The following is a 27421-nucleotide window of genomic DNA, read 5'->3' on the forward strand; positions in this document are numbered from 1 at the left end:
ATTTCCTTAAGGTTTACCTGTTTGAAATATTAGACAGCCTCTGTATTTGGCTGTGTGCGCTCTGTGGTTCACTGACTGGTGATGTAGAGGCAGAGAGGCCCTTAAGGCCCTTTTAAAGACCGGGATCAGCTTGTTCTTTTTCCCTTTCATCTTGTCCTGCTGTCGTCACCCTCGATATCCCTGTCGGAACAGATATTGTCCATAACTCTTTGCTTTTTGTTACCCGCCCAGACGCTACGTCAGTTGCTTTGTTTGTGTGTGTGTGTGTGTGTGTGTGTGTAAGCGTGCGCAAATGTGCCTTTCTGCATTTTTTTGTATGGATGGATGTGTATGCACTTGTGTCCTCGCGCTCTCTCGTGTTGGTGTTTGCGCGTGGTTCATTGTTATGGCACCCACGGACAACTTTGGTTACATTTCACTAGGGGTGCGTCAGGCTCCGCTGATGCCTGCGGCTCAGAGATATGTCATTGTGCTGTCGCTGCGGCCTCACATTTGCATGAAAAGAGTGACATCGGGCTTTTTATTGCACTCAATAAACCACCTGAAGCAGATACGGCAAAGACAGACCCGGCTATCTTTGCTATCCTCACAGTGAATATTTGTCGGGCTGATAAGCTATTTGAATCAGAAATGTATGTATTTATGCAAACACAAAAGCATAATCCCGGTGCTTGCCTGAAGATTACCTGAATAATCAGTCAGCACGTTGTGTTAAGACATAATTTGAGGCTGCTGATGCGATGTAAGCGTTGTAGTGCATTACAGCGCTAGAAGTGCAGTGCAGTCATAATCAAAAATAACATAATTTCTCTCCCGTCTGTCTCTAACTTTCCCGCCTTCCTTGTCTCTTCATTGCCTTTTTATCTCCCTCTCCTCTCCCCTAGTTCTCTTTCCACTCGCCTCTCTTCCTTCTCCCCCGACTTCTCTGCCTCTCCACCTCTCTCCTAATCGCTCCTTTCCTCTCTCCCTTTCTCCTCCGCCTTCTCTCCTCCCGTTCTCCTATTTCTTCCCTCCTTCCTGTCTCCCGCCTCCTTATCTTCCCACTTCTATCCGGATGCTCATCTCTCTTTTTTTTTTTTTTTTATGTTTCAAGTTGATGTTGTTTGATTTCACATCCTGCCACGATGCGGAGCCATCTGTAAACACGCTGCCTTGACAGAGTAATAAAAGCCCATTAAAACTTCACTCGTCTTCCCCCTTTTTATCCCTCTCTCTCTCCTTCCTCTCCCTCCAGAGCGTGCGTGGGGGCCCGGGACCCGTACTGCGGCTGGGATCTGGTGCTGAAGAAATGCACCACCCTGGAAGAAAGCGTCAGAATGAGCCAGTGGGAGCAGAGCATCACCAAGTGCCCTGTGAGTACCTTGGAAAAGCTTCCCCGTACCGTGCATATCACACATTTTTTCATTTTGGTTCACTTGCTTGTTATTTTCCCCCTTTTCTGCCTCTACTTTGTTTTTTGCCCATCAGAGGAAACTTTGAAAGTTGGTATAAAACACAATTATCCTTGCTCTGCCTCCATGCTCACTGTTCTCTCCGCATGAATATAATACTCGCAGTTCTCTGTGCTCCTCTTCTCTGATAGCTACAGCCTGTTCTGTATTCTTTTCATATGCACTCACAACTTCTAAGCAACAGCCCCTAAAAACCTCTGAGAAACACATTCTCACCAAGGAAAGGCACCTTGGGACTGAACAACTTGACTTTACCGAAGCGAAATGCACCTCGGGAATGATCAAGAGCGCTGCCTCAATCATTCACCTCTGTCTGCTTGTTCATTAGCAAAACAGACCTTCCATTTATTTTCCCTTGCCCCAAATTTGGGAGCGGTATTAGGGAGAGGTAAGCCTATCAATTTCACCATGGCCCTGCTAAATGAAACAGCGCTTTTTCAGGGTTTCGCAGACATCATTTTCAAACCAGTCACAACGGAGGGTGTTGAGAGCCGCCGTGCCCTTTTATGTGGCTTCATGTTCAGAGGAATATTTGGCACTCGAGCTGCCAAGCACCCAGTGGCATCTGTTAACACGGCTGTGGCAGAAACTTGGCCAGCACTGCCTCACACATGCACATATACACGCAGGCACACACATATAACATGTGCACACGCAGGCGCACACGTTCTGATTTTGCCAAGTCATCGGTGGCCGTAACATGTTTTGTCGTGCTGGAGCCAACAACTCCTTCAGCCAATCAGAGCTGTCAGAGAGTTTCTGGAGTCATTACTTCATCAATGAGCATTTTCCCCAGCAAGGAGCCAGCTCAACCGGCAGTTAGCTTAACTGATATAGCGCGTTAGCAAAGTAGTATGATAACCACCAAGAGTGGAGGCTATTGGCAGCTTGGCAAAATCAGGACATGTGTGCCTATGTGTGCACAAAATCAGACCATGCCACAGGCACACACACACACACACACACACGTCCAGTACATGCAATCACACACAAACACCAAGTGCTCTATTTTCGTGAATCAATGGCAGGAACACAGCGCGGGTGCACAGGGTGTGGTGCTGAGTTTTGGTATTTTCGTGGCCAGAGGCACGAGGAACACCTGCAGCACAGTTGGAAACAGGGTGGGAATAGGAGGAATACATTATCAGTAGGTGTGGTAGGGGCTGGTGTTGTCATAACCAATCAAATCACCTCTTTTCTTTTTTGCCGTGCTCCAACAATTTGGTGATGGGAGAGAACAGTCCGGATGCGGATCCGCCACAAAAGAGGAAACTGATGTCTTTGTCCAGGAGATATACGACACCTTAAATAAGCCGCAGAGGGCAGATGGTGTTACATTAGCTTGGGAGGAGATTATGCATTTGGTTACTGTGTTGCTCTGGTCCTCGGAGAACCGTTGCTCAATGTAGGAAACATTTCAATTATATTAGGCAAACAGCCAAACAGAAGTTGGCGGTGAACCGTAGGGACAGTTTGGCTACAGAAGGGGGGGCATCCACCAGCCTGATATCCATAGAGGATACAACCGCCTCCACAATCCCCACTACATGTATCAGGGAGCATAATCACAGATGATAGATGACGTGTGTAGATAGTTAGAATGAAAATGTTGTATTCCTGCTTGAGGGATTTATATCAAATTGAAATTGACCAACGCATCATCTACAAAAAGGGTTGATAAGCTTTTGAATAGGATCTGCGCTCATTGCGTTATTTTGTGTGCTGTGCACTTTTGATGAGGTCTGAGCAGGTGAGCAATGCAAGACAAATCCCTGTAATCCTTGACACCAAAGCTGCACTGCGCTGCTTGATTGTTACTGACACACCCCCTGCTGTGCCTCTCCTGCCACTTAGACAAGGCACCAGAATAACAAACAGGCAAAGGTGAGAAAAAACCTTTGTGCACCAAACAAAAATGTCACTGCACCAGTGCAAAGCTCCATCATGCGACATGCACAGTCACAAAATAGAGCCCCAGGTAGGAATCATGTTTCCCTCTGAAGATTACAGTCACCTCGGTGTAATCAGAAGGTACTGACAGTATCATGACTGCCAGCTTAGTGTTGTTTTAAATGCAGGGGTCAGCTCACAGATTAAACCCTTGTTCCCAGCAGCACTGTATTATAACCCTTCAGTTTTGATGTATTTTCAGGTAGGCACACACCACTTCTCACACGGCTGAGGGAATATGTATTTACTCACTTAACCTCAGTCTTACCAGGTCAGATCCATTTAGAATAGGCATGAATTAGCGTTGGCAGTAATAACTTTTATGCTGACAGAGAGAAAAGGCTATGCAATAGACTACAATAGAGCTTGTGAAGCCAGACCAAAATTGGAAAATTGTTATGCCTTCAACAGTTCAACGCCAAGACAGAAAAATGGAAAAACAAGAAGATGTCTTTGATTAGTTATATGATTTAGTCTAAATTTGAGTTTGACTGTGGGCCATTAACAGTTTGAAGGAGGCTAACTTGGCTGAATATCAACTTTGTTGCTGTTCCTTCTGTTTGTAAGACTGGAGTTGGAAGCCAGTCAAAGGTGTTCGCACTAAGTTACACTGTACAGTGTGTAGGCAGAGACAGGAAATACGCTTTACCAACCGATTCACAAACGCCATCTGGCACTACAGACTCGACTCCGGTATGGAAACAAGCAGAACGGCGAAAGTTTGTTTTTCTGCGGTTTCAGAGCAGGTACAGTGGAACAAGTCTTAGTCACTGAGCTGTATGTTTTTGTCTGGGTTTCAGCTCAGGTGAAATGGAACTTTCTACCCAATAAATGTTTTTGTAAGGAGCTCGACTCGCCTAAAAGTAACTTTAGAGTAACCATCTTTGGTGCATCAAACCCCGACTGTGAAAAGAAAACATGCTGTCACAGTGTTCTTGGGGACAATATAAGAGTCAGCTGTTGTAATTCCACAGTGTCTCTGAAAAAGAAATTATTTCCCCTATGATGCACATGAAACACAAGTGCTTTTCATCTGCCTGCGGAATAGATCTATCACCCTCTTTGTGGCGTTCCTGTCTTCTACTCTCCCATGTTATTAACTGAAATTATTCAGCTCTTTGTCTCACCAGTAAAGAGAAATATGTTAATGGCTTGGTGAAAGAGACGCAATATTGGCTGCCTCTTTCTAGTTGTTTTCTTTCTAGGCAGCCCGTTGATGCAAATGTTTTCTGCCTTAGCCAAGCGGCCCCAATTTGGACACGCGGCAGAGTTCAATTACCAATAAGAGCGGAGGGCAGACGTTATTTCTGCCTCTGCCAAAGCAGCTGATGATCACGCTTTTTCCTCCCCTGGTGTGAGAATGTTCTTTGCATTTTTAAATCACCCTGAAATGTAGCAGCGACATGGCTCATATCACCTGCAGTTTAGAATCTCACACCAGTGCTTTTTCGTATTTAGCTTGTATGCCCAGGACATCACTTGTAATTCATTGCTTCTGTAATATTGCTGCCTTCCTGTTTTATTCTTGCTTCATATTAAATATGTCTGGGTGTACTTTTCTTTCCTCATATATTTGTCCTTTGAATGTGTTGATTCACAGCATACATTTCCCCCCTTTCCCAACCTCTCCTTTGCTATTTTGGAATGTCATTATTTCTCGTGTCAATTTTCATACATCCACATACTTCCTTGTGTTTACAGCACATTCATGTCCCTCATAACAAAACCATTATGGATGTGCTGTAGGTGATGCAATATAGTTGTTTTTGCATCTATTTGAGGTAAATCGATTCCTGTTTGCATCTACTGTTGCTTTTTGAGCTTGGTTTCCCAAAGCAACACATTTCTAAGAGCATCACTGTAATTCAATGAACAAAGATGGGCAGGTTGCTACAGCGATTTCTGAGAAAAACTATTTCCCTCGGGTGATTTATTTCCGGCCTTCTGAATTGCCAACAGGTCCGTAATGTGACGGTGGATGGGGGTTTCGGCGCCTGGTCGGGCTGGTCGACTTGTAGCCATAATGACGGAGGCAGCGCGGGGTCCTGTCTGTGTCGGACGCGGGCCTGTGATAGCCCCGCCCCGCAGTGTGGAGGCCAGCAGTGCTACGGGATCAGTGTGGAGGTCGCCAACTGCTCCAGGTAAATACTGTGGAGATCCACCAGGAGATCCAGTTCATCTGCTGTCAGTCCCTCTTCCCTCTTTGTCAATCTACGTATGTGTTGTATATGTATCTATCTATCTATCTATCTATCTATCTATCTATCTATCTATCTATCTAGTCTATCGGGGTAACTGGGTGTCATATGCCATATGATTTGTTAATAATCATATTCAGTACACTGCCAAGAAGACATAGTGGCTATGCGTTTTTGTAAATAATTGTGATTATTATTGTGAAAACTAATTTATCATAGACTAATTTCTAATCTCTTTTTTCTCTGTTCCCTTGTTGCCTGATTTACAAACTTTTTTTTTTTTTTTTAAAGCTGCTGTACAAATAAATTAATTATAGTAAAGTTATTTTGGCACACTATTTTTGGCAGTGTTTGACGTACAGTACGCCTATTTAACTCTTCCGAGAGTTAATCGCACCTTCACTAATGCCGAGTCATCAGAGCACAACATCACAGCAAATTTTCCCGAGACAATTATTTGCAAGTTAACAAGTGTTGATTAGAGTGTTGTTTGTTCACTCATAGAGGTGATGTGGCTCTGGTGCAGCTGTTCAAAACAATCCAAAAGTGTTAAATTAACTCTGATGGTTGTGGGCTGATAGAAACGCTGACATGGTGTTGTTGTTTTTTCCCCTCTCAGAATTACATTACCACCGACAATTTTGCTGTGCAGCATTCCTCTGTATGTCGTGTATGGCATTTGAACTCCCAGCGACAGCCATGTTGTTGCTGTGTGTCTCCCTAGAAACGGAGCCTGGACCCCCTGGACTATCTGGTCTCCCTGCAGCACCAGCTGCGGCATCGGCTTCCAGGTTCGGCAGCGCTCCTGCAGCAACCCCACCCCGCGCCACGGAGGACGAGTGTGTGTGGGCCAGAACCGTGAGGAGAGGTACGACACACACGCACACACACACACACACACACACGCATATGCACGCTCATGTGGATAAGCGTTCACTTGCAAATCCACTTCCGCACATCCACATCCATGTGCACTCTGACTAATGTGTGTGTGTGTGTGTGTGTGTGTGTGTGTGAATGAGGGACAGCGCCAACAGTGTTACACCATTTCACACCATAATTTGCAACCTGCAGTCGGGAAGTATGACTTTGACTGACTTTTTTCTTTTTCTTTTCCTTTTTTTTTTTAACACTTCAGTCCAAGTTTGTGACAGCCAATTAAGGAATGAGTGGGATAGGCCTGTGCTTGGGTAATTATCTGGCTTTCACAAACAGACCCAGTCTACGTTTTGAAGCTTTGGAGGCTTTGGCATGGAATAATCACCTCTGAAAGATGTTAGTGTGGTTTCTAAGCAACCTTCAAGGCCCTAGCGAAAAAAATAAAAAAATCAGATATTCAGGGAGAAAGCATATGAAGCAGTACAGAGAGACATACAAAGCAGCGCAGGTAGAAAAGGTCAAGATGTGTATTCTAGATGGTTTGTTTTTCTCCCTCCTCTCAAGTTTTGCCGGCATTCCGAAACTTAGCCACATCAGAAAGGCTATGAATAAGTTCCACAGTGTGTGAAACTTAAATGGTGGTGGCTATATAACTTTGCATCAAGGCTATTTATCTTAATAAACACTGGCATGTCTTAATGAACTTACACATTCTTCTTCTGTATCTGCGGTGTCGTTGTTACCCGGGCATCATGCTGATGTTTTTCATCCACCTCCTGCCGTTAACGGAGGTGGAGGCAGAGAAAGTGCAAGTAAATACAGTTCAGAGGGTAGAAGAAAGGAGGGGAAAAAGGAAAGAAATTGTTACCAATAGTCACCATGGCAACAGCATCACGATGGACGAGTAATTGGATATGGCCTTCAAGGATGAACCTTACATTACATCCATTTTGTTTTCTCTGTACTTTTCCATTTCCCTCTCTCCCTCTCCTACCTCCTGCCTTCCTTTCTGTACCCATTGACTCTCCTGGCTCTCCAAGTCCCAGCAGCTCCGAGATAAAGATACGGAGCGAACGGCACAGTCCAATTCCTCATGAACCACACAAAATAACCAGTGCCTGCTGGCTGGCACAAAGGAACATGAGAGAGAGCAGAAGCAGGTTTTGCCCCCCTCTCTCTCTCCCTCTCTCTCTCTCTCTCTCTCTCTCACCATCTCTGTTAATCTCTCCCATCTCCTCCCTCTCTCTCTCCCTCCCCTCGCTCTTATCTCCTTTGTTTCATCTCCCCTTCCTGCTCTCTGTGCTCGCTCTGCTCAGCTATTAAAACACCTTGGGCCAGTTGTGGGCCAGCTGCGGGGGCTGGAAAGGATCCCTCAAAGGGAGGAGTGAGAGGAGAGGAGTCATTGTGTGTGTGTCTGTGTGTGTCTGTGTGTGTGTGTGTGTGTGCGTGTGTGAGAGAGAGAGAGAGAGAGAGAGAGAGAGATGAACAGTCAGGCTGAGAGAGATAGATAGAGAAAATGTGTTGAATTATGCTTTGTCAGTTTGAGTTTGTCAGGAGAGAGAGATAGGATGGGAGATTGTGTGTATTGGTTCGTTTGTGTGTATGTGTGTGTGTGAGAGAGAGAGAGAGAGAGAGAGAGTTTTGTCTGATTTTGTGCGCCTTTATCTGCACGCACATACTGTAGGTGTGTCAGGCATGTATAATACCAAAGCTCGGAAAAAAGGGTGAAATTCTCATTGAAGGTTCAACCTGAGTAACGGTGTCCCAAAACTTCCACCCCATCTGTTGTTTATAGTTGCCCGTGTGTGAAATAGGTGAAGTCTACTGTACAAGCTTTAATCCCCATGGAATGAAAAGGACTGGCACTTTATCAAGCGTTTGTGCAGTGAACTATTCTTTTAATGCCGTGAAAAGGCTTTTATTCTATGGGGTACAGGCCTCCTTTCAGAGGTGTTCAGCTCCTGCAATGAGCCACACTGCACGCTTTGTTCTTTGTCCCTGTGGCCTCAAGCGCTGATGCCCTGCTTACAGCTATGCAGAGGCCTCAAGTTTACACGCGTGCATTCGGTGCGAGCACGTGCACATACACGGACGCACACATAGACACACTAAAGAGATTCAAAGGCCAAAACTCAACCTCTTCTCTCACCGTTCTGTCTGCCTGTCTTCTAGCCAAGAGGCTTCCCATAAGTTTGGCCCTGATTGTTTGTAGCAGGCGCAGCTTTTAAAGATAAAGCAAATGTTCTGAAACCGACCGTGCCAGGCAACGCTATGGGCTTAAATCTGGCTGCTAAATGCTGCGTTTATGGACCTTCTGTTGGTATTCCCTTTTGCACACTGACATAGTCCACTCTGCTTACTCAGCCTATAGCAAGTAATTAGCAGCATTTTTTTTCTAATCCTCTCAGTGTTTTTTCTCAGCAAGTAAATAGAGAAAAGGCTAATATAAACTGGACCAAAGCCATCTACGTGCCCGAAATAATGAGTTTGTGTTTTGTATGACGATGTTTTCGGAGCTCTAAATCTCCTTCACATTGATTAGCACAGTTTTTCATTGTGCTGCGATGCAGCAGGGGTATTTGTGCACGCGTGAATACAAGCGTGTGTGCGCGAATGTGTATGTGCCTCTTTCCACTTTTTTATCAGGCATGTGCAAGATTGTAATCCTTACTCCTCTTCCTCACGTCTCTCCAGCCGCAACACCCCTCACCCCCAGCCCACTGTATCATTCCTCTACAAGCATGCAGCTTAGCGAAAGTGTAAAAGAATACACTTCACTAAGGATTTTTATGTCCAGGGTGTACAGAATGCAGCTTTTGATTTGCCATGAACAATACCAGAGCATTTGTGAATAATACAATGGAAACATCCAGCCCGAGCCTCTGGAGGAAGAATAAAAAGTGAAAGCTATTTCAGCACAATAAGACTCCGAGAGTTTTCCTCAAAAGGCAGCAATGCATTAAAACACAACAAAATAGCAGTAAAAGCAATTTTATAGTATGCGTAAAAGTTATAAAATAAATTATATGGCTCTAATAAGGCTGGCAATAGTCTGCCTTTATTGTATAATGAGGACTGAGTAATTAAGCATTTTAGACATCGCAGTAATCCTGTCTCATAAACGATGTAATTAGAGATGATGCATGCATCTTTGTGGCTTTTTCATAGGCTGTCAATGAATTATGCGAAATACATGCGCACGCTCATTAAGATTTGAGATGAAGTTTTCTTAGATGTACTTTTCATAAATGTTAAGCCCTCAGTTACTGTGGCCATAACGCCATGCAGACATATGGCACAGACCTTTACTGGTGGCACGATTCAATCAATAATTCTGGTTTCACAGCGCACCATTCCTCTGCACTTGAAGGCCACATAAAAGAGATATGTTGGGTTTTTAAAAGTTTGTTTAAAGTGGAGTTTACACCCCTATGTAGTTGTGCCTCTTCAGACATCCCTGTCTTGTGGTATGAACTCTTTGTAGCTATTTCAGTGCAGTGGCAGAGGCTAAAAATGTGGCGATGCCTTCAGGGCCCTTCATATATAATTTTAGCTCTCTGTCAGATAAACTAGTCATTTTCCATAGGCCACTCAACTCAGAATGACTGTCACGCACAATCCAGTATGTGCCCAGTCTATTTATTGTATGTGATAACAAACACATTTAGAGTACACGCACGCACACACACACACACACACACACACACACACACACACACGCACGCACACACCACGCTCATCCCCTGCGGTCCTTTTTCTTCCCAGGTACTGTAATGAACACCTGCCCTGCCCGCCGCATGTCTATTGGTCGGCCTGGTCGGCATGGGAACGTTGCACCGTGCCGTGTGGAGGGGGCATCCAATCGCGACGCAGAACCTGCGAGAACGGCAACGAGTGTCCCGGGTGTGGTCAGGTATGTCACACAAAACAACTACACACACCATCTTCTTCTATCTCTCTCTCTCTCTCTCTCTCTCTCTCTCTCTCTCTCTCACTCTCTCTCTCTTTCTCTCTCTCTCCCTCTCCCTCTCATCCATTGTTCAGGAACTAAGCCTAAACCATTTGATGCGATGAACAGGCAGTGATGATGAAATTGGAACATCGAACAACGACAAAATCCCCTCGCTATATTTACACAGCGGCAGCATCCATCAGATCTATTACCGAGACCTCTTTAATACCACACACACACACGCAGTAATCACTCCATATACCAATAGGCTTATTTTCTTCCACAATGTTTTCTCCAAAGCGCAGATGATGCAAGGCGGTGTTGAAATATGAGTCTTGATGCCCTGCTTGTTGACAGAATGATGTGATGCTCATGTTATTTGTGTTGCTATTTTCAAACGCGCTCCCTCATCCGCGGTCCTGGTAAAAATAAGAGAGAATGCACACGGCGACTGTAGCTTCTCTCTCATATGCCTGTCGAAAATGGATGAAAGAATATGGGTCAGGGCCTTTCAGATGCACTGAATTCCTTAAGTGTGTGTGTGTGTGTGTTTGTTTATGTGTGTGTGTGTTCATGTACTTCTATCATTGTGAGAACAAATGTGAGTTTTAGATGTGTGAGGGCATTTCTGGGAAGTGAAGTCATTTTATCTGGTCCTCACTTCTTCAAAGGGCTAGTTTAGGGTTAGGACTTCAGTTTAGGTTTAAGATTAGAATTAGGATTAGGTTCAGTTTAGGGTTAAAGTTAAGGTTAGGCATGTAATGATAGGAGTTAAGGTTAAGGTTTAGCAAATTAATATATTAAGAGGAAGGTCCTCATGAGGATAGAAATACAATGATATGTGTGTGTGTGTGTGTGAATTTCACATGAGTCTATGCACACATACGCACATACTTACATGCATATCAGTATGTGTTCAGTATGTGTGGGTGGTTTTGTGTGTGTGTGTGTGTGTGTGTGTCTGGACACAGGCGTATTGTGTTAATCTAAGGTGATGCTGGATGAAAAACATTTAAAAAACTGCTGCCAAATGCTGAAATAGCATTCAACGACCCAAATCACATTTAGCTGAAAAAGCACATCCCACAGATTGTGTAATGATCCGTTGTAATCTTAAATAATATACTGGCAGCGATATAAAACATCCCACACAAAGGCCTTGCAACCTGGAGAGCATATAACAGCTGATAATTGCCCATGACACATTTGTAGCTGCCAAAAAAAAAAAACCAAAAAGTGAAAAGACTGACCCCTCACTCTGTAGCCGTTTAGCAGTAGCACCGCATCATCCACTCCTACATGTAAGTGTAAGTTCTCACTCTGTCTCTCTCTCACACACACACACACACAGACACAGGCGCACATCTGATGGCAGCTGTCTCAGTTCTGTCACCGCGCTGCCGCCATTATCCTCACTGAAGCATCTTGGGAATGCAGGGGGCATTCCTTGAGGAACTCCGTTCAGAGAGGGAAACCGATGCTGAGCATGACAGGAATCTCAGCGGCGTTCCACTGCACTGCCGTTTTCCAAAAGGGAAAGCCTGACTCACTGACTTTCTGTCGGTGGCATGGGTGGGGGGGGGGGGTTATTCTCGATGTATTCCCAGTTTAGAGATGGGTTAGGTCAGTGTGCAGGAGATGTTCGAAACTATTTTTACCGGCGTCATGAGAAGGGACCGTCTTGTGGTGATTACAGACGGAAGTGACAAACTAGAGAGAGCTGAACTGGGTCAGTGGGAAAGGTCAAAAGGCAGCACCTTGTGATAGAGTCAATACTCTCTCTCTCTCTCTCTCTCTCTCTCTCTCTCTCTCTCTCTCTCTCTCTCTCTCCATCTGTTTCAATTATTTATTTTTTGACACTTCCCTCTTTTCCACACTGTTTCCACACTATTATTTTTTTTCCTTGTTTTTGTTTTGTTTTGATTTCCCATTGACTCCCTGTCTTCAAACAGTGCGACATGAACTTAATTGCGGCTGTCTCAGCCATCAGTGTTGTAATTACACATGTAGACAACACAGACACCTTCGTTTTCCCAGAGCGGGCTTTATTTGAACAGATTGGTTAACTGCTATTATTGCTGCATATTTACTCCGATCAAAGACGCATTTGTTGCCTTTCCTTTACAACTCCAATAAGGTACTTAATGGCACAGCTGTTAATGTATAACAATTGCCTTAATGCATTTTAAGCCTGTAAGAAGAACAGCTCAAGTCTTCAAGACGGGGAACTTTGGGATTCCGAACGGCGTGTACCTTTGCAATGAAATCTAGTTTTAAATTTGTATTCAACACATGAAGATCAAGGATGATGAGAATATGTTCTTTTAATTTCGGTTAGGGCCCCCAAAAAAGTGGAAAGTGTGATGGAGTTCGTTTTTATGTGCCATCTGTCTGTGTTCTCTCCCCCCCAGACAGAGCCATGTTTAATTAAAACAGAAGGAGACAACACACACACACACACACACACACACACATTGCTGCTTCCGTCACTACAGCTTCTTTATTTGACTTGACACCCTGCAGAGACGTGACAAGGCGAACACAGTGTATGTCGATGTTGGTGTGTGTGTGTGTGTGTGTGTGTCTGCGTCTGCATCTGCATCTGTGTGTCTCTGTGAGTGTCTCTGTGTGTTGGAAGTGAACATATATGTGTGTGTATGTGTTTGTGTGCATGTGTGTTTACCTGTCAGATTTGATATTGCTGCAGCCACCTGTGGTCAGCTCCAGGCGTTTTTTTCCACACATTAATTGACAGCAGTGGGCTAACATCTGCTTGGAATTTCACAGACATCTCAGGGACAGAATTCTCTAGATATAGGCTACTAACTTTTACTTGGGGAAAGTTGCTGCCCTCCTCCTCCATCTTGAAAAGTGTACAAAGGTGTACTGAGGGCGGTGACAGCGTACACAGTTTCTTGGGGCAATGTAGATGGTCAACACTTCCAAAAGGCTGTAAAGGGAATCGCCGAGTCAAAAATCTATTCAACTGTTTCTATTTCTTTGTGATACTCTATTGATCCCTGAAGGGAAATTTGCTACACTTACCCCCTCCGCAGGGAGTTCAGAGCAGAGGGTCAGATACAGAACAGTGCCACTGAAGCTGGTAGAGATTCAGTGTCTTGCTTCAGGACACTTCGGGTTAAATGAGAGTCTCCCTACTCACTAGGCGACCCTGCTGCTGTACCCTGAAAACATAACGATCCTGTGTGATTTAAGTAACTCCTTGGGCACTGTTTTCCATCAAACTTGGCCAAAAAGTTACCCTGTGTGTCATTGCCTTAAGCCGCAGCAGCCTTATCGTGGGAGAGGTATTGAGTCCAGAGGTGCTTCGGTGCCTCAATTTGCTGATGCAAAGGCCACGCGCCTGCAACTTCATCAGTTTGAGCCCTGGCCCATGCACTGCTATTCCATCTCTCTCTACACACTTGTGTGCCTCTTTTCACAGTATCCACGTTGCAGTTTGAATCCCCGGACTGGCTGGGAAAATAAGGCTGGGGAAGTAAACAAGCAAAGCTCTCCGGTGCCCCAACAGTGGTGTAGCTTGAGCATGGTGCTTAACCGCACGTTCTCCTGTGCAGTGACTGAAAGATACTGCTAAGCAGGAGCAAGTCAGCCAGCCTATCTTGGATAAATAAGAAGAACAACTGTCACAAAGTCTGTGAAATTACTGAGGGGGCTACAGTCTTTTCTTCTTTCCAACAAAGGAACAGTGAGTCATTATTCATTACAGCGCTCCAGTTTTGCTGTTATGGAAAAAAAATCTTATTAATAAACTAATTTGAGCAAGATGAATAGTATTATTTCTAAAAATTGAATTCACTGTATGAAAGCTGTTGATGCAGTGCCTCTCACACTGCATTCAAATCCACATAAATCACAGCTGACTGGACAGAGAGGAAAGAGGGACTTTACGTCATATTGGAATAACAAGGTAGTTATTTATCTTTCATAAGCGAAAGAAAGAAAGAAAGAAAGGAAAAAAAGAAAGAAGACTTAATCTAATATTTTATGCTCAGGTAAACAGCATATAGAGAATACTTAAAGGATAATACTGGTGTTTTTTTTAGGTTTGTGCCTTTCATCTCGGTTGCCCCTCTACATTATTGCTGGTTTGTCTGCACACAGTCAGCATAGTCGAAGATATCAGGGCTCAAAGAAGCCATTTGCTGCCATTCATTCTTGTGCAGTTTGAAAAATAACCCCCACAGTTTTTTAAATTGGCAGAGATAGATAATCCATCACAGTAAACACAAAGACTTAATTTGGTTTTATCTAAGTCTCTGTTTTATTATTTCATTGTGCCAGAGTGTTTTCATATCAGTGCACACATTATGTTACACCCTGTTTACTGTCAATCACCTGACACCCATGCATTGCACAATGATTGGGGGAAAATATCAATTAGACTTAGACAGCAATAAATGGGCAATAAATAACACCGGTATTCTCCTTTAACTAATACCTTGCATTGGATGGATAAAGACTAGCTGCAGAGAACCTAATCATTCCACTGTGGTATTTCTTACCTTATGCGTCAAATATCTCAAGGATAAAAAAAACCATTCTTCTCTGTCGAACACCACACTTGACTCTGCCTCTCAGAGTGAAATGTGTCAACTAAGGGCCAGGCAGAAGTGAAGATGGACGGAGCCGCCTAATGATATTGAACGCTGTTCTGTTTACCTGCTCGGAGTTCAGTTGTGCGTCAGGGCTGCGAAATGAAAGTTAAGTACCCAGTGTTTGTGGAAGGAGAGCGATGTGTGAGCACACTTGTGTATTTGCATTTCTTCTGTGCTCACGCCAAGCACTAGTCATCTTGTGTGTGTGTGTGTGTGTGTGTGTGTGTGTGTGTGTGTGTGTGTGTGTGTGCGTGCGTGCGTGCATGCGTGTGTGCACTGGTGTGTATCCCAGAGACCGGTTCCTGGCTGACAGCAGGCTCCATTATGGAGTCAATGTGGGGGGGAGGAAGAGAGAGAGAGAGAGAGAGAGAAAGAGAGAGAGAGAGAAGCCTGTGTTTGACAAAGTGTGTTTGGTCCCGCACTGCTAATTGAACTGATTTGTCATGGAGTCTTGAGGAGCATTAGGCCGCTGTCTCCAGTGACTCAACCACAACAGATAAAGATGTAGGTACTACAGAGGATTAGTCACTCTGTCACACACATCTCACACATCTGGAGGATTCACTCAAATGTCAAGGTACAAGTGTGTATGTAGACTCATATACACCAACGCACATGCTCTCTCTCTCCCTCTCTCTCTCTCCCACACACACACACACACACACACATACAGCTCTCCCAGTCCAATAAAGAGTATAGTGAGTGTAATGATGGTTGGAGGCTGGAGAGACATGACTCCTTATTACTCACCTCCCACAGATGGCTACACACCACAGAGGGCCTGTTGTACACACACACACACGCACACACACACACACACACACACACACACACACACACACACACACACACAGAGAGAGAGAAAGAAGGAAAGGAAATACAATGTCTTTCACCCTCCACTCCACGTTCATGCATTCTTTAATAAAAATGAGGGAGAGAGGCTGAGGGCTTATACTTTCACAGCCCACTGAGATAGTATACTGACTCTCTCTCGCTCTCTCTCTCTCTCTCTCTCTCTCTTGTTCTCTCTTTCTCTCTCTGTTTCTTTCTTTTGCCCTTCCTGCCTCTCCACTTGTATCCCCTCAGCCTATAATACCTAGAAAAATAAGCAGAAGAGTCTGGGGATGAAGAGCGAATGAGATAGGAGATGCCCGAATCCATCACTCAGCCACACATAAACACATGCACACGCACGCCCGCGCGCACACACACACACACATACAGAGGCACTAACCAAAAGTCAAACAGTGCTTTCACTCACTAGTCGATAGTCACTAGTCAATGCATACCCACACACACACACACACAGCACACACACAAGCATGCAGTAGAAACACAGTAACACACCAACCACCACATCTGTGCTGGTGCAGGCACACTGACCAGCCAGCCAGCCAGCTTGTTTGTGTGTGTGAGGCAGTAAAGATGCTATCAAGCGCCCTCCCTCCCAGTTCTCCTGAGCTCCAGCCAGAAACACATTACTGCGTCGCCCGCCTGTGGGCAGCTGCCTGTTAAAGGTGTTGCACAGCATAAAATCGCTTTTCTCCATCCGTCCATAATGCATATCAATGCTCTCACCGGGGGGCGTGGATATGAGTGGAAATCAGTGGACTAATTGAATCCAATTTTGTGTTCCACATGCCACTTGTCACATTCGGCTGCTTTCCGCTACGTTTTCACTTTCGCTTAATTTCTCCAAAATAGAGATGTTAGTGTGGCTGAGTGGAGAGTGCAGGCAGTGACTCCTGTTTGTTTCTGTTGCTGTTTTGTTTTTTGCTATCTTTATTTTATTAGCTCACCATGGCCGCTGAAAACAATGAGATGGAAAATTAAATTATCTAATTTCAGAACTGCTTCGTTTCAAGGGTGATTCAAAGTTTAATTCAGATACGGCTCTTTCTTTTGTTCAGACGGGCCCCTTTACAATGGCTACCGCATAATGAATGCCTAAGAAGACCTATTCACAGTTCTGGCACAGTGAACGTCATTTGGATGGAGAGTTATTTCATTGGCTCCTTCATTATGTGTGTTTGTGTGAGTATGTGTGTGTGTGTTGGGGTTATGGATTTTTTCCAATTCCGGTTTATAGGAAGGGGCTGTATTTATGTTTATTTCCCATTCCCTGGTCCGTTTCTAATGCATTATTCAAAACGTGTTGTAAAAATGGCTACTCCAAAGTAACCCTGTTTTCATGCCAGGGTTTTTATTCACATGCAGAGCCTTTGAAACGAGCTTCTCCTTTTGCGTTAAAGGACAATGAACTGTCCACCCTCCTTCAACATTTATTGCTGGATTTTTTAATAGTATACAGTGAATAAATGGGTAAAATGGAGCAAAACAATGTGACAGCAAAGTCTCAGGGCATGGACGCTTCCGCAAGGGCATCAGTCTACCCTACAGCAGTCCACTCAAGCCACAGGGCATTTTTATAAACTATACACACAGTCAAGCTCAGATGTCCATTCAGTCAATGGGGCATCCTTATTAAGAATACACCAATCACCTTGCTGTGAGCTGCATGTACTGTAGCCATAGTTGACGCGGATGCCATTGGAGACCTTGAATGAGGTTTAGCTTTAAACCCAGTAATTATCTCCTTAGCCCTCTGCCTCGACACTAATCCTCTGAGACTACAGGGAGAAACGCTTACCAGACAAGCCTCATTAAATATTCACTGTGTTTGGCCACCATCAACAACTCGCACAACAAACACTTCCCGTTTACCCCCCATTCATGGCGCGCGTTGTATTTTGGGCGCCGTAGGTGGCGAGACGCTGACATGGACTTTTTTTGCCAGTGTTATTGGCTGATAATCGCAGATTGGAGGCCACTCCCTGTTGCTTGATGATGTTAAATATTAATGTCTGGAGATGATTAGTGAGCTAGATGGAGAGAGGCAGGAAGCGCGGTGGAGGTGACACCCTCATTCATCACGGGCCGTAACAGAATCTGAATCCTCCCTGTGTTTTTAACCTTGGCACCCTGGGGAAGAGAGACAGAGGGAGGGAGGGAGAGGAAGCGATAGAGGGAGATAGAAAGGAGGGTAGATGGGGAGAGACAGAGAGAGAGAGAGAGGAGTCGGAGAGAGAACAGATACTGTAGATGGGCAGGGGAACAAGGAGAGAGAGAAAGAGAGCCGACACAAAGCGAGTTATGCGCAGTTTGGGGGAAAAACAGGGCGAAAGAAATAAAAAAATATATAAAGATAGATAGATAGATAGGATGTGAGACCAAGGGAGAGTAGGAAAGAGGAACTAAGATTGTGAAAAATAGAGCGGCATATAATGTTGGAGTGCACCTCTCCTCAGCTGACCTGCCAGCCTGTCCCATGTGACAGGCTGATGGATGAGCAAAAGGAACTCTTATCTTATTTTGTCAAGGTCTGGCAGTCGCTCAAGGCCTATTCAGCATAAATAAACAAGTGGTGAGGAGAATGGCAGCCATCTCACCTTCCCTTCTGTGAGTTACGGTGTCATTTACTCCAGACGTATCACTACCTCCACCTCCTTATTTATTTAGCTGGGCACAAAAGGGGCCAGACTGCCTATTACCCACCTATTATGTTTTAGACTCTCGGCGTATCATCAAATATAGTGCTAGGGAAGGCGGAATGATTTTGGCTGCTAGTGTAAATAGAAGTATTGGCCGAGGGAAGCAGAGGCAAAATATATACTTACGGGTCTTCTAAAAGAGACTCACATATCATAGCTTTAGAGCCTCGTTGCTGTGTTTTTCATTTTTACTGCCCAATTCCCAAAGCCGGATGCAGATGCGAAAAGGGCTTGTGCATTACTGTTGCATTTTTTATTTTTCTACCCCTCCTGTTCCCTTTATCCAGCCCCATCTTTCCTCCACTCCATCGCCTCTTTCTCCCTCTCATCATCCGCGGTGCCACTCAAGTCCCTGGCCTCGCTCCCTTTCCCCTCTGGCGTCACCCCTCCCTCCTCCCGTCCTCTCCGCCTCCCTCCTTCCTCCTTGGTTATAAATTAAACTTGATCAATGACCTTTTCAGCTTGGCTTGTTTGCCTCTTGCCATGTTCAGCAAGAGGTCTAATGGGAATGTATCCTTATTCAATGCGTGCCGGCAGAATGGCAGACTGTGTCAGGCCAGGCAAACAGGGGCGGGTGGGGGCGCATCAGCGAACACAAACCAGACAGGACTGGAATCAAGACGCATGCAATGATGGAGGCTTTGAATAGAGTGTGTATTTCCTCATAAAATAAGCTTTTTAATGTCATATTAGTCACTGCTTACAGTTTCAATAGCCATTGTCTCGTCTGTTATTAAGCTTTGGCAATACAGCAGGCACGTCTCTCTGAGTTTGTCATCCTTAATGACTGAATTAATGATTTGCTATTATCTCATTCTACCTACGCTCGACACAGTAAAATCACCGGATCGCAAACGTGCTTTCCATGAAAGAGATCTCAACTGATTTGTTGCATGTGTGTGGCTGCAGGAGTACCAGTCGTGCAACACGCTGCCCTGCCCCGACCTGAAGAAGACCACGCCCTGGACCCCCTGGACGCCGGTCAACATCTCCGACAACGGCGGCCACTACGAGCAGCGCTTCCGCTACACTTGCAAGGCTCGCATCCCGGACCCCAGCCTGCTGGAAGTGGGCCGGCAGAGGATCGAGATGCGTTACTGCTCCAGTGATGGATCCACCGGCTGCTCCACCGACGGTGAGTGCAGAGTGGAAGAGACAGATGGTTCCTTTCCAGCTATCTCAGCCTCTGTATGTCTCTGTCTTATCTCGCTCCAACTGGCTCCCTGCGTCTCTGCGGGCTAGTTATTGGCCTTCTCGCCTCGAGCCGTTCTTTCTTTCTCTGAGCCGGTTGTTCATTAGATCTTTCTTTCTTTCTTTCTTTCTTTCTTTCTTTCTCATTTTCTGACTTTCTCTCTCTCTCCGTCTCTCCAAGTTAAAGGAGAGCTATCTTAATCGGTTTGTTTGTGGTTCCATCCTCCTTGACTATCAGCGGATCAAAACGTCAGACGTGTTAATGAACTTCCAATCCACAAAGCTGATCAACAGTTTCAACTAATTTCAGCTCATCCACAATCTCTTTCACACATACAAACACACACAGATGCATATCCAAAGTTAGATTATCATTCTCCCGAACACACACACACACACACACACTCACAACCACACTTATCCCTAGCTATTCCCTCTTGCCTTAGTTGGTGCACCACATCGTCTCAGTGAGCCACACCCCTGGTGAATTAAACGCTGTAAACGTTTGTACAAACAGGCCGCTAATTGACAAGTTGTTTATGTCGTCAAGTGGAAGGCTCCATATTAGAGGGAAGACAGGCGGAGGGAGGGCACAGCACCGCAGTGAAGTGGTTTTGGATACAGATGTAGCAGTTAAAGTTTGTTTATGGAGTTGCTCACAGCCCCAGAGGGAAAGGCAGACTATTTTTTTTTTAGGGCTTAAGTGTTAGCGCCTGGCTAATCTGCGGCGGCCTCCTGCCACCTTGGGTTCATCTGCATCTCTGGGTGGTCGACTGCTACCGCTGACACGCCACACGCTGAGCCGCTCACCGGGGCTCGTCCTCACGCACACTATCGGTGGGGTTTTCTCTCTTTTGATCTCTCCCTTCCTCTTTATTTCTCTTTTATTAATCTCCCTCTCTCTGTCTCTCCCTCAAATCTCCTCCAGTACTATCAGTGGTACGGTTTGTTCTCCTCGCACTTTGAAGCAAACGCCGGCAAAGAAACTTTGCTTCAGACTCGCAGCCTTAACTGACAGCCGCACATCCAAGACAATGGCGAACAAAGGCTTGAACGTGAATAGGTCTGTCGTGGCTCTTGATTAGCAGGAGGAGGTAACAGACACAATGTGTTTCATTAGAGGTTGTCACCAGAAGCCTGACATCAGATTAGTCGCAGTGTTAATTACACCAACTCAAAGGAGATGGCTGTGTGTGCAACAGTCATATTCACAAAGCGAATATTGTTGTGTGAAGTAAGCAGCCTATACAGGAGGCAGATGGCGATGTATGAGCTGCAGCGCTGTGTGCACTGTGGGTATTCTAAGCTTCAAATCCCTCCAACATACAGAGTACAAATATGGGGTATTTATGCCACGCTCTGTTGGAATCCGCAATCAGTAAAAATGGCACATCCAGGTGATCCAGCTGGCTAAGGTGCATATTGTGTACTTGCAGTGTTGCAAGTTAAATTCTGGCCCATTAACTTTTTTTCCATATCGTCTCCCCCACTCAGCTAAGTCATTTTTGAGACAGATTCTGCACTATAAAGTTAAAGACAAATCAACAGTTAATAGAGAGGCTTCAATATACACTCAGTGCCAGAGATGATCAACAACAGTGATTTGTCATGATACTGCCGCTCCTCATATCCCACTTGTGTTTTTGAACGTTTTAACCAGATAAGTAATTAACATCTCCGCTGCAGGCAATATCTGCATTGCCTCAGATCATCGCCCGTGTAGCACAGCCTTTTGAATAATGCAGAGTGGCTGTTGTATTTCTCTATTCACAATTCCTGTGGAACAAATTGCTTTCTCAACATCAAATCTGGCGTAGTCAAAGACGTGACACCAGCTGCTTTTGAGGGAGGTAACTTCAGCGTACAATATGAAATATTTTCCTTATCCTTACAAAATCTGTTTCACTCCAGTTGTACAGCTGGAGCGAAAGCAAGACCAATGGAGGTATACTTGCCCTCTGTGTGCTTCTCTCTTCCTGTCCCACGTCGACTGTTCATCTCCGGTCTCCAATATGATTCACTCCTCTGAAGAGTTTTAAGTCATAACTGTCGGAGAAGAGGATGGACTCCAGTGATGCACTTCTTCATTCCAACCATTATCGCACTCGCCATCCATCTAGAGAGCGCTGGTGTGTGTATGTGTGGGTGTGTGTCGGTGGGTTGGTGCGTGTGTATGTGTGTTCTTGTTTGTCAGTGTGGTGGGTGGGTGGACATGTGTGCTTGTGTGTGTTTACGTGTGTGTGTGTGCATGTGTGTGTGTACATGAGGCGTTTCCAGCACCTCCCCCTCCCACTGTCCGCCCCTCACAGATGCATGGGATGCCAAAGCCCCAGGGACAGCAGTTAACTTTTCTCAAAGCAAGAGGCCATTGCAGGATAATTACCGCCACACTGAAGGTGTGTATTGATGTGCGCGACCGGGGCAAAGGACCCCGAGATCCTCCCGAGATGATGAGCGCCCAAAAGGAATGGTCTGTCACCCGATAAAGATTTACTGTTTGCATCGGGCGGCTCGCTATCGATTAGAGCTCCCTGCACGACCTGTGCTTTTTCTGAGAGCGGCGTAATAAAACAGGCTGCCACACGGTGTATTCGTATGTGTATGTGCCTGTGTGCGTGTGTTTGTAATGTATATTATGTCCGAACAAAACATACGGTCACAAAAGAGACTGGAAAAGTGTGGTACAGCCCGTGCAAAGATTGTGTATCACCCCGTAAGCAGAGAGGCCAAGATGATGGTTTATGCTCCTTTCAAACAGATTAAATGTCACACATGTAGCCATTCCGTCTCCCTTGTCCTATCAGATTGTAAAACATCTTCACATCACAATCAGGAAGGGAGACTTACAGGTGAATTTACACCCCCCACCCCACCACCTCGGCTCTCTTCTTTGTGCTCTCTCCTTTGAAGCCGAGGTGTGAACTTTAAAAAGAACTCTGTCTCTCTTGCTTGCACTCTTCTTTGAGAAAAGCTGTCCCACTGATGCGTGTTACTCTCCCCGATAAAAAAGCCCATTCTGACGGCTTTTTTCCAAGATCTTCCGCGTCTTCTCCTCGGCAGAATGTCACCGTGTTTGTAGCCGGAGCATCAAAGCCATCCGAGATAGATGACATTTGACGATTTGGATTGCATTCACAGACACGGTGTACGGTGTTGACACACACCCGGAAGTCTCATCTGCAATGCAAAGATATGGGGAACTAATTCCCTCTGAATGGAGAAAATAAATCAGTGTTTGAGATACGCTAGCACATGGGGGGGGGGGGGGGGGGGGGGGGGGGGGGGGGGTGTTTGCCCAACCTTTTTTTCTCTCTTTCTTTCTCTCTCGCTTTCTCTCATTACCTTATTGCAAGATCTCTATCTATCTTTATTATAAGAGATACATTATGAATATATGATTTAACCAAGCATTTAGAATGAGCTTTCTATAACATACTGAGTTGTTTCATCTCAGCGATCATAGCTTAATGATAGCGATGAGTTAATTACTTAAGATCTGTAATGATTTAAAGACCTCTCTCGTCATGTACGCCCAGTGATTAGTCTTGTAATCTTTGTCGCCATTCTTCCTTTTTATCACATTGCACATGCCTGAATTAAAGCCAAGCCAAACATTTGATCATTTTCATAATTGGTTTAGTTATGTAGACGTGCATACTTTAATATCAATTTACAAAATGGTGTGGCAAAATGCTATGGGCAATTTCTTAAACATTGCTTTCCTTTTTCTGCTTCTTATACGACTCTTCCCTACACTCTGTGCTTATAATAATACAGTATCTCTTAGTGTTCATGTTTTTAAGATTTTGATTAAGACTGTATATAATTATAATAAGATTAAGAATTAAGATTACTGGATTGTTTGTACAAGATAACTGGAATTTGGCTTTTTGCATATCCTCCTTCCTACATGCACACACACACACAAACACACAGGAGCTCAGTGCCTTGCTCAAGGGGGCCTCAGCAGCGTTGATGGGCTGTTTTATGACACTGTCGGTGTAATTGCCAGCCTCCTGTTGCTCACACACAGCTTGAATTCACCCTCCTATTGTTGCCAGCGATCAAACCAGCAACTTGTCTATCATTAGTCAGCCTCCAACCAACAACTTCTCGGTGATTAGTCTCTCTCACTACCACTAGGCCAGCCTGCTGCAGCGACAAACAATCTAATGATGATTTCTGTGGAGCCATATTTCTATGAAACAGATATGCCTGCCTGCTTTAATCAATATCTCTGTAGACAAACGGGAACGAGTTAAAAGTTCAGTCACGCTGGTTTTATGATGGAGCAATACCAATGTCATGCTTGAAAACGACTTTGAAATCAGGCATTCATGCCAGTTTTTTTTTTTTTTCAATTTGCATCTTACAAAGACGGAGGCAGACACAGCGAGAGAAAAGAGAGCGCCGGAAAGATAAAGGACATTTCTGTAGAAGGTTTTGGGTTTGTAATTTTGCTGGCTGGTGGCGGTGAGTGATGGCTTCATTTTTCCCAGGGAGAAACAGTGGCGTGTCAGCGAGGCTGATGTGTTTCACTTCAGCTGATCTGGGTGCAAGGCCGGGGCTTTCTCATGGACGACAGATTAGTTTCTCCCTCACAGACGTCATGAGCCGACACTGAGTAGACACAGGACAGTGCTGAGGCCCTCTGACGGATGACAATCATTCCAGTATCCTTATTGTCTTCCTGTTTTTCTGCCCCTCACTTTCTCCCCAGAGTCAACAGTCTCCTTTTCCATGGCTGTCTTACTCTTTTACAAGAAAGTTCACTAGTCAAACTAATCAGTGAGTACGCAGTTGATTGTAAGTTACACAACAGTAATCTCCTGAGGTGCGTATCTCTCACTATAAGTACCTGTTATAAAGCCCTATAAATGTGCAATGCAGAATGAATCTGACCATCTTAATTTTCACATACTGTATGTCTTTGAAGAGTTTGACATGTACTGTATCTACAGAAGTTCTTAACATATCATAACTGAAAAATACTTACAAACCAGGGACCAATTGCCCGATGGCCGGGGGCCAGTAAGGCGTTGACTTGGGCCAGTTGTTTGATCCTCCAGGGGCCCATCCCAATTAGGCCAGTGACCAAAAAAAGTTTCTGGTCTCACTCTTTCTCACCCGGTGATAAGCCTGCTGTCTTAGCCTCTCTGCTCTGACATTGATCCATTCTCCTCTCCTCTATGTTGTGCTTTTTCTGACCAGTCAGATTGGGCTGTTTCTTTCATGAAAGCAACAGTTTTCTTGGGTAGAAAATGATGAATCAATCCCATTTGTACCGTTTGCTGGCAATTTCAGGTGGATTGAGGCTGGCTTCTTTTTTTTTTGATGGCACCAACTATTACAACAAACACACTCAGTGCCCACAACTAGAGCCAGCAGTACCTAGCCGGTATGTTGTGTTACCCATTAAAGTATTGGAAAAACAGACAAATGGAGAGACATGCAGCCACATGACGAAAGTCCTCCCCTCTGGTTCATATTTGTTTTTTTATGTTACTGCTGTTTACACTTATAGAAAAGCTTCAGTCAATTGGTTATGAGTGCGACAAGTGCAACAAAGGCCAATTTATAGTTGTTAAAAATCTAATTTATTCCCAACCAATCACTTATGTATTTGTTTGTTGTCATTTTGCCACTGTATATTACAAACTGTCAGTATCATACATTTTCTAGTAATAGATTACTTAATCCTCTGAACAAGCGGTTATATACATTTTTGCCTGCTGGGCCAGTAGAAGTCTGACCTACTGAAAAACATCTTAACTGTGAACGCTGCAAACACTACAAATGGAAACAAACTCCAAAATACAGCTCACGTCTAGCTGTCACATACTTCCACTCCTTGTATCAAAAGCACAGACAATACATCTCAGAGTGAATAAAACCCCCTTCGGTCCTATAAATCTCTCTGTAATCAAACCCAGAAATGGGAAGTGACAGCGTTTCAGCAGAGGATGCCGTACTTTAAAAGCCCAGGTCGGGCCTTTCAATCCTCCTTTTAAAAACGTGTCAAACTCAGGAGCTTCGCCTCCAGTGAAATCAACCAAACAGAAACGTCCCATTATGTTCAGTAACTCCCTGTATTGATATCAGGTTAGGGTGCGTGTGTGTGTGCCCAAGTATTGGTGTTTGTGCCTGTGTGTGTGTGTGCGTGTGTGTCTGATTCTTCATGCTCTTTAGGGAGGGAGTTCTAATTGCCCTCTCACTAACTTTTAATAAGCCCTTCCCTGAGACTATCCCTCTGGAGGGTAGCTGGGTAGCCCATCGCTTGGCAGACCCCAGGACAGCTCAGGGAATACTGTCACATCCGGCCGCCATAATCCACCGGAGCCCCTCGTTTCATGGATTATACACAGCATGGTGTGCAAGCAAGCAGAAACACCTATACATTTATAAACATAAGTGTACTGTACATACACACACACAGATATATACACTCATGCACACATACAGTAGATACACACACACACAAAGAACTCCCAATTAGCTCCTCCATGGGGAGATATTGCTGATCTGATAGGGAAAGTAGAGGAGGGAGGAAGAGTTTATGTGCTGTTGGGAATCTAGGACAGGGTGGAAAAAGTTCTCTCTCTCTCTCTCTCTCTCTCTCTCTCTCTCTCTCTCCCTCTCCCTCTCTGTGGTCCAGTTTGATAAAACTCTGTTCACACATGACAGTGCATCTCTCTGCACTGCAGAAGGTTAGCGCTTTTTCCACCTCTCCGTCTCTCACATGTCTATCTTTAAGCAGGGTTGGTTCTCAGGTTTCCAGATGGCGTCTCATCTCTCTCTACCTCTCTCTCTGCCTCTCTCCGTCTGTCTGTCTGTCTCTCTCTCTCTTTCTGCCTCTCTCGGTCTCTCATTTCGCTCACTCTCACTTTCACCGTGTTCCCTTCCTCCTTTACAGTTGCCTACATTGGATTGCGTGGCATTGCATTTCTATTTGGCCTCACAGAGAGTCCCCATTCCTATATTTATAACACCTCCCTCCCTCTCTCTCTCCACACACACGCATACACCCATATACTCTCTCTCTCACGCACACAAGCTGTTTTATCATTTGTTTACACTAGATTTTGCCTTCAAGCTGGGCAATGGGGGGGGGGAAGAAACGCGCTTCATGTCCTAGTTTGTTTGCAGCGAGGACTGTTAGGTGTTGCACTGTGTGTCCTTCTTAGTTTGGGCTCGGCCCAGCTCGTTGGGAGAGCGAGGATTAATTCTCTCCGGCTGTGCGTGGTTGTTCTACAGATCGATAGAACTAGTCGCTACCTATTTGAGAGGGAGGGCACCACGCTGTTTGTTTTGGCGACGGGAGGGCAGCCTCTGTGAAGTAGCATTAACAATACACAGTACATCAGAGCAGGCACAGGGCAAAGTTTAGCCAGCAAAGTGAGCAAAGTGCTCCCTGTGTGTGTGTGTGTGTGTCCGGGGGGCTACATGCCTGTATTGATGTGTGCTTAGAAGTTTGCGTGCATGTGTGTATTGCGGTGAGTCCGTGTCTCTTGTAATTTGTGTGTGTATGTGTGTTGCGGTGACTGTGCCCCCCTTGTAGTGTATGTGTGTGTGTCCATGTGAGTGCATGTTTCTTGTCATTTGTGTGTGTTTATGTGTGTTGCGGTGACAG

General features: G+C 45.0%; 1 protein-coding gene across 1 annotated transcript in view; it reads left to right on the forward strand.

Annotated features, from left to right (window-relative positions):
* sema5a (sema domain, seven thrombospondin repeats (type 1 and type 1-like), transmembrane domain (TM) and short cytoplasmic domain, (semaphorin) 5A) overlaps window positions 1-27421 on the forward strand; it is a 77836-nt gene that overhangs the window by 37967 nt on the left and 12448 nt on the right. The window contains exons 11-15 of the mRNA XM_078291335.1: window positions 1235-1352; window positions 5361-5542; window positions 6324-6467; window positions 10244-10391; window positions 19510-19735. Coding sequence (XP_078147461.1) covers window positions 1235-1352; window positions 5361-5542; window positions 6324-6467; window positions 10244-10391; window positions 19510-19735 — 818 coding nt within the window. The remainder of the gene's footprint in view (window positions 1-1234; window positions 1353-5360; window positions 5543-6323; window positions 6468-10243; window positions 10392-19509; window positions 19736-27421) is intronic.

The sequence above is a fragment of the Centroberyx gerrardi genome, chromosome 22 (assembly GCF_048128805.1).
Source record: "Centroberyx gerrardi isolate f3 chromosome 22, fCenGer3.hap1.cur.20231027, whole genome shotgun sequence".
NCBI lineage: Eukaryota > Metazoa > Chordata > Actinopteri > Beryciformes > Berycidae > Centroberyx > Centroberyx gerrardi.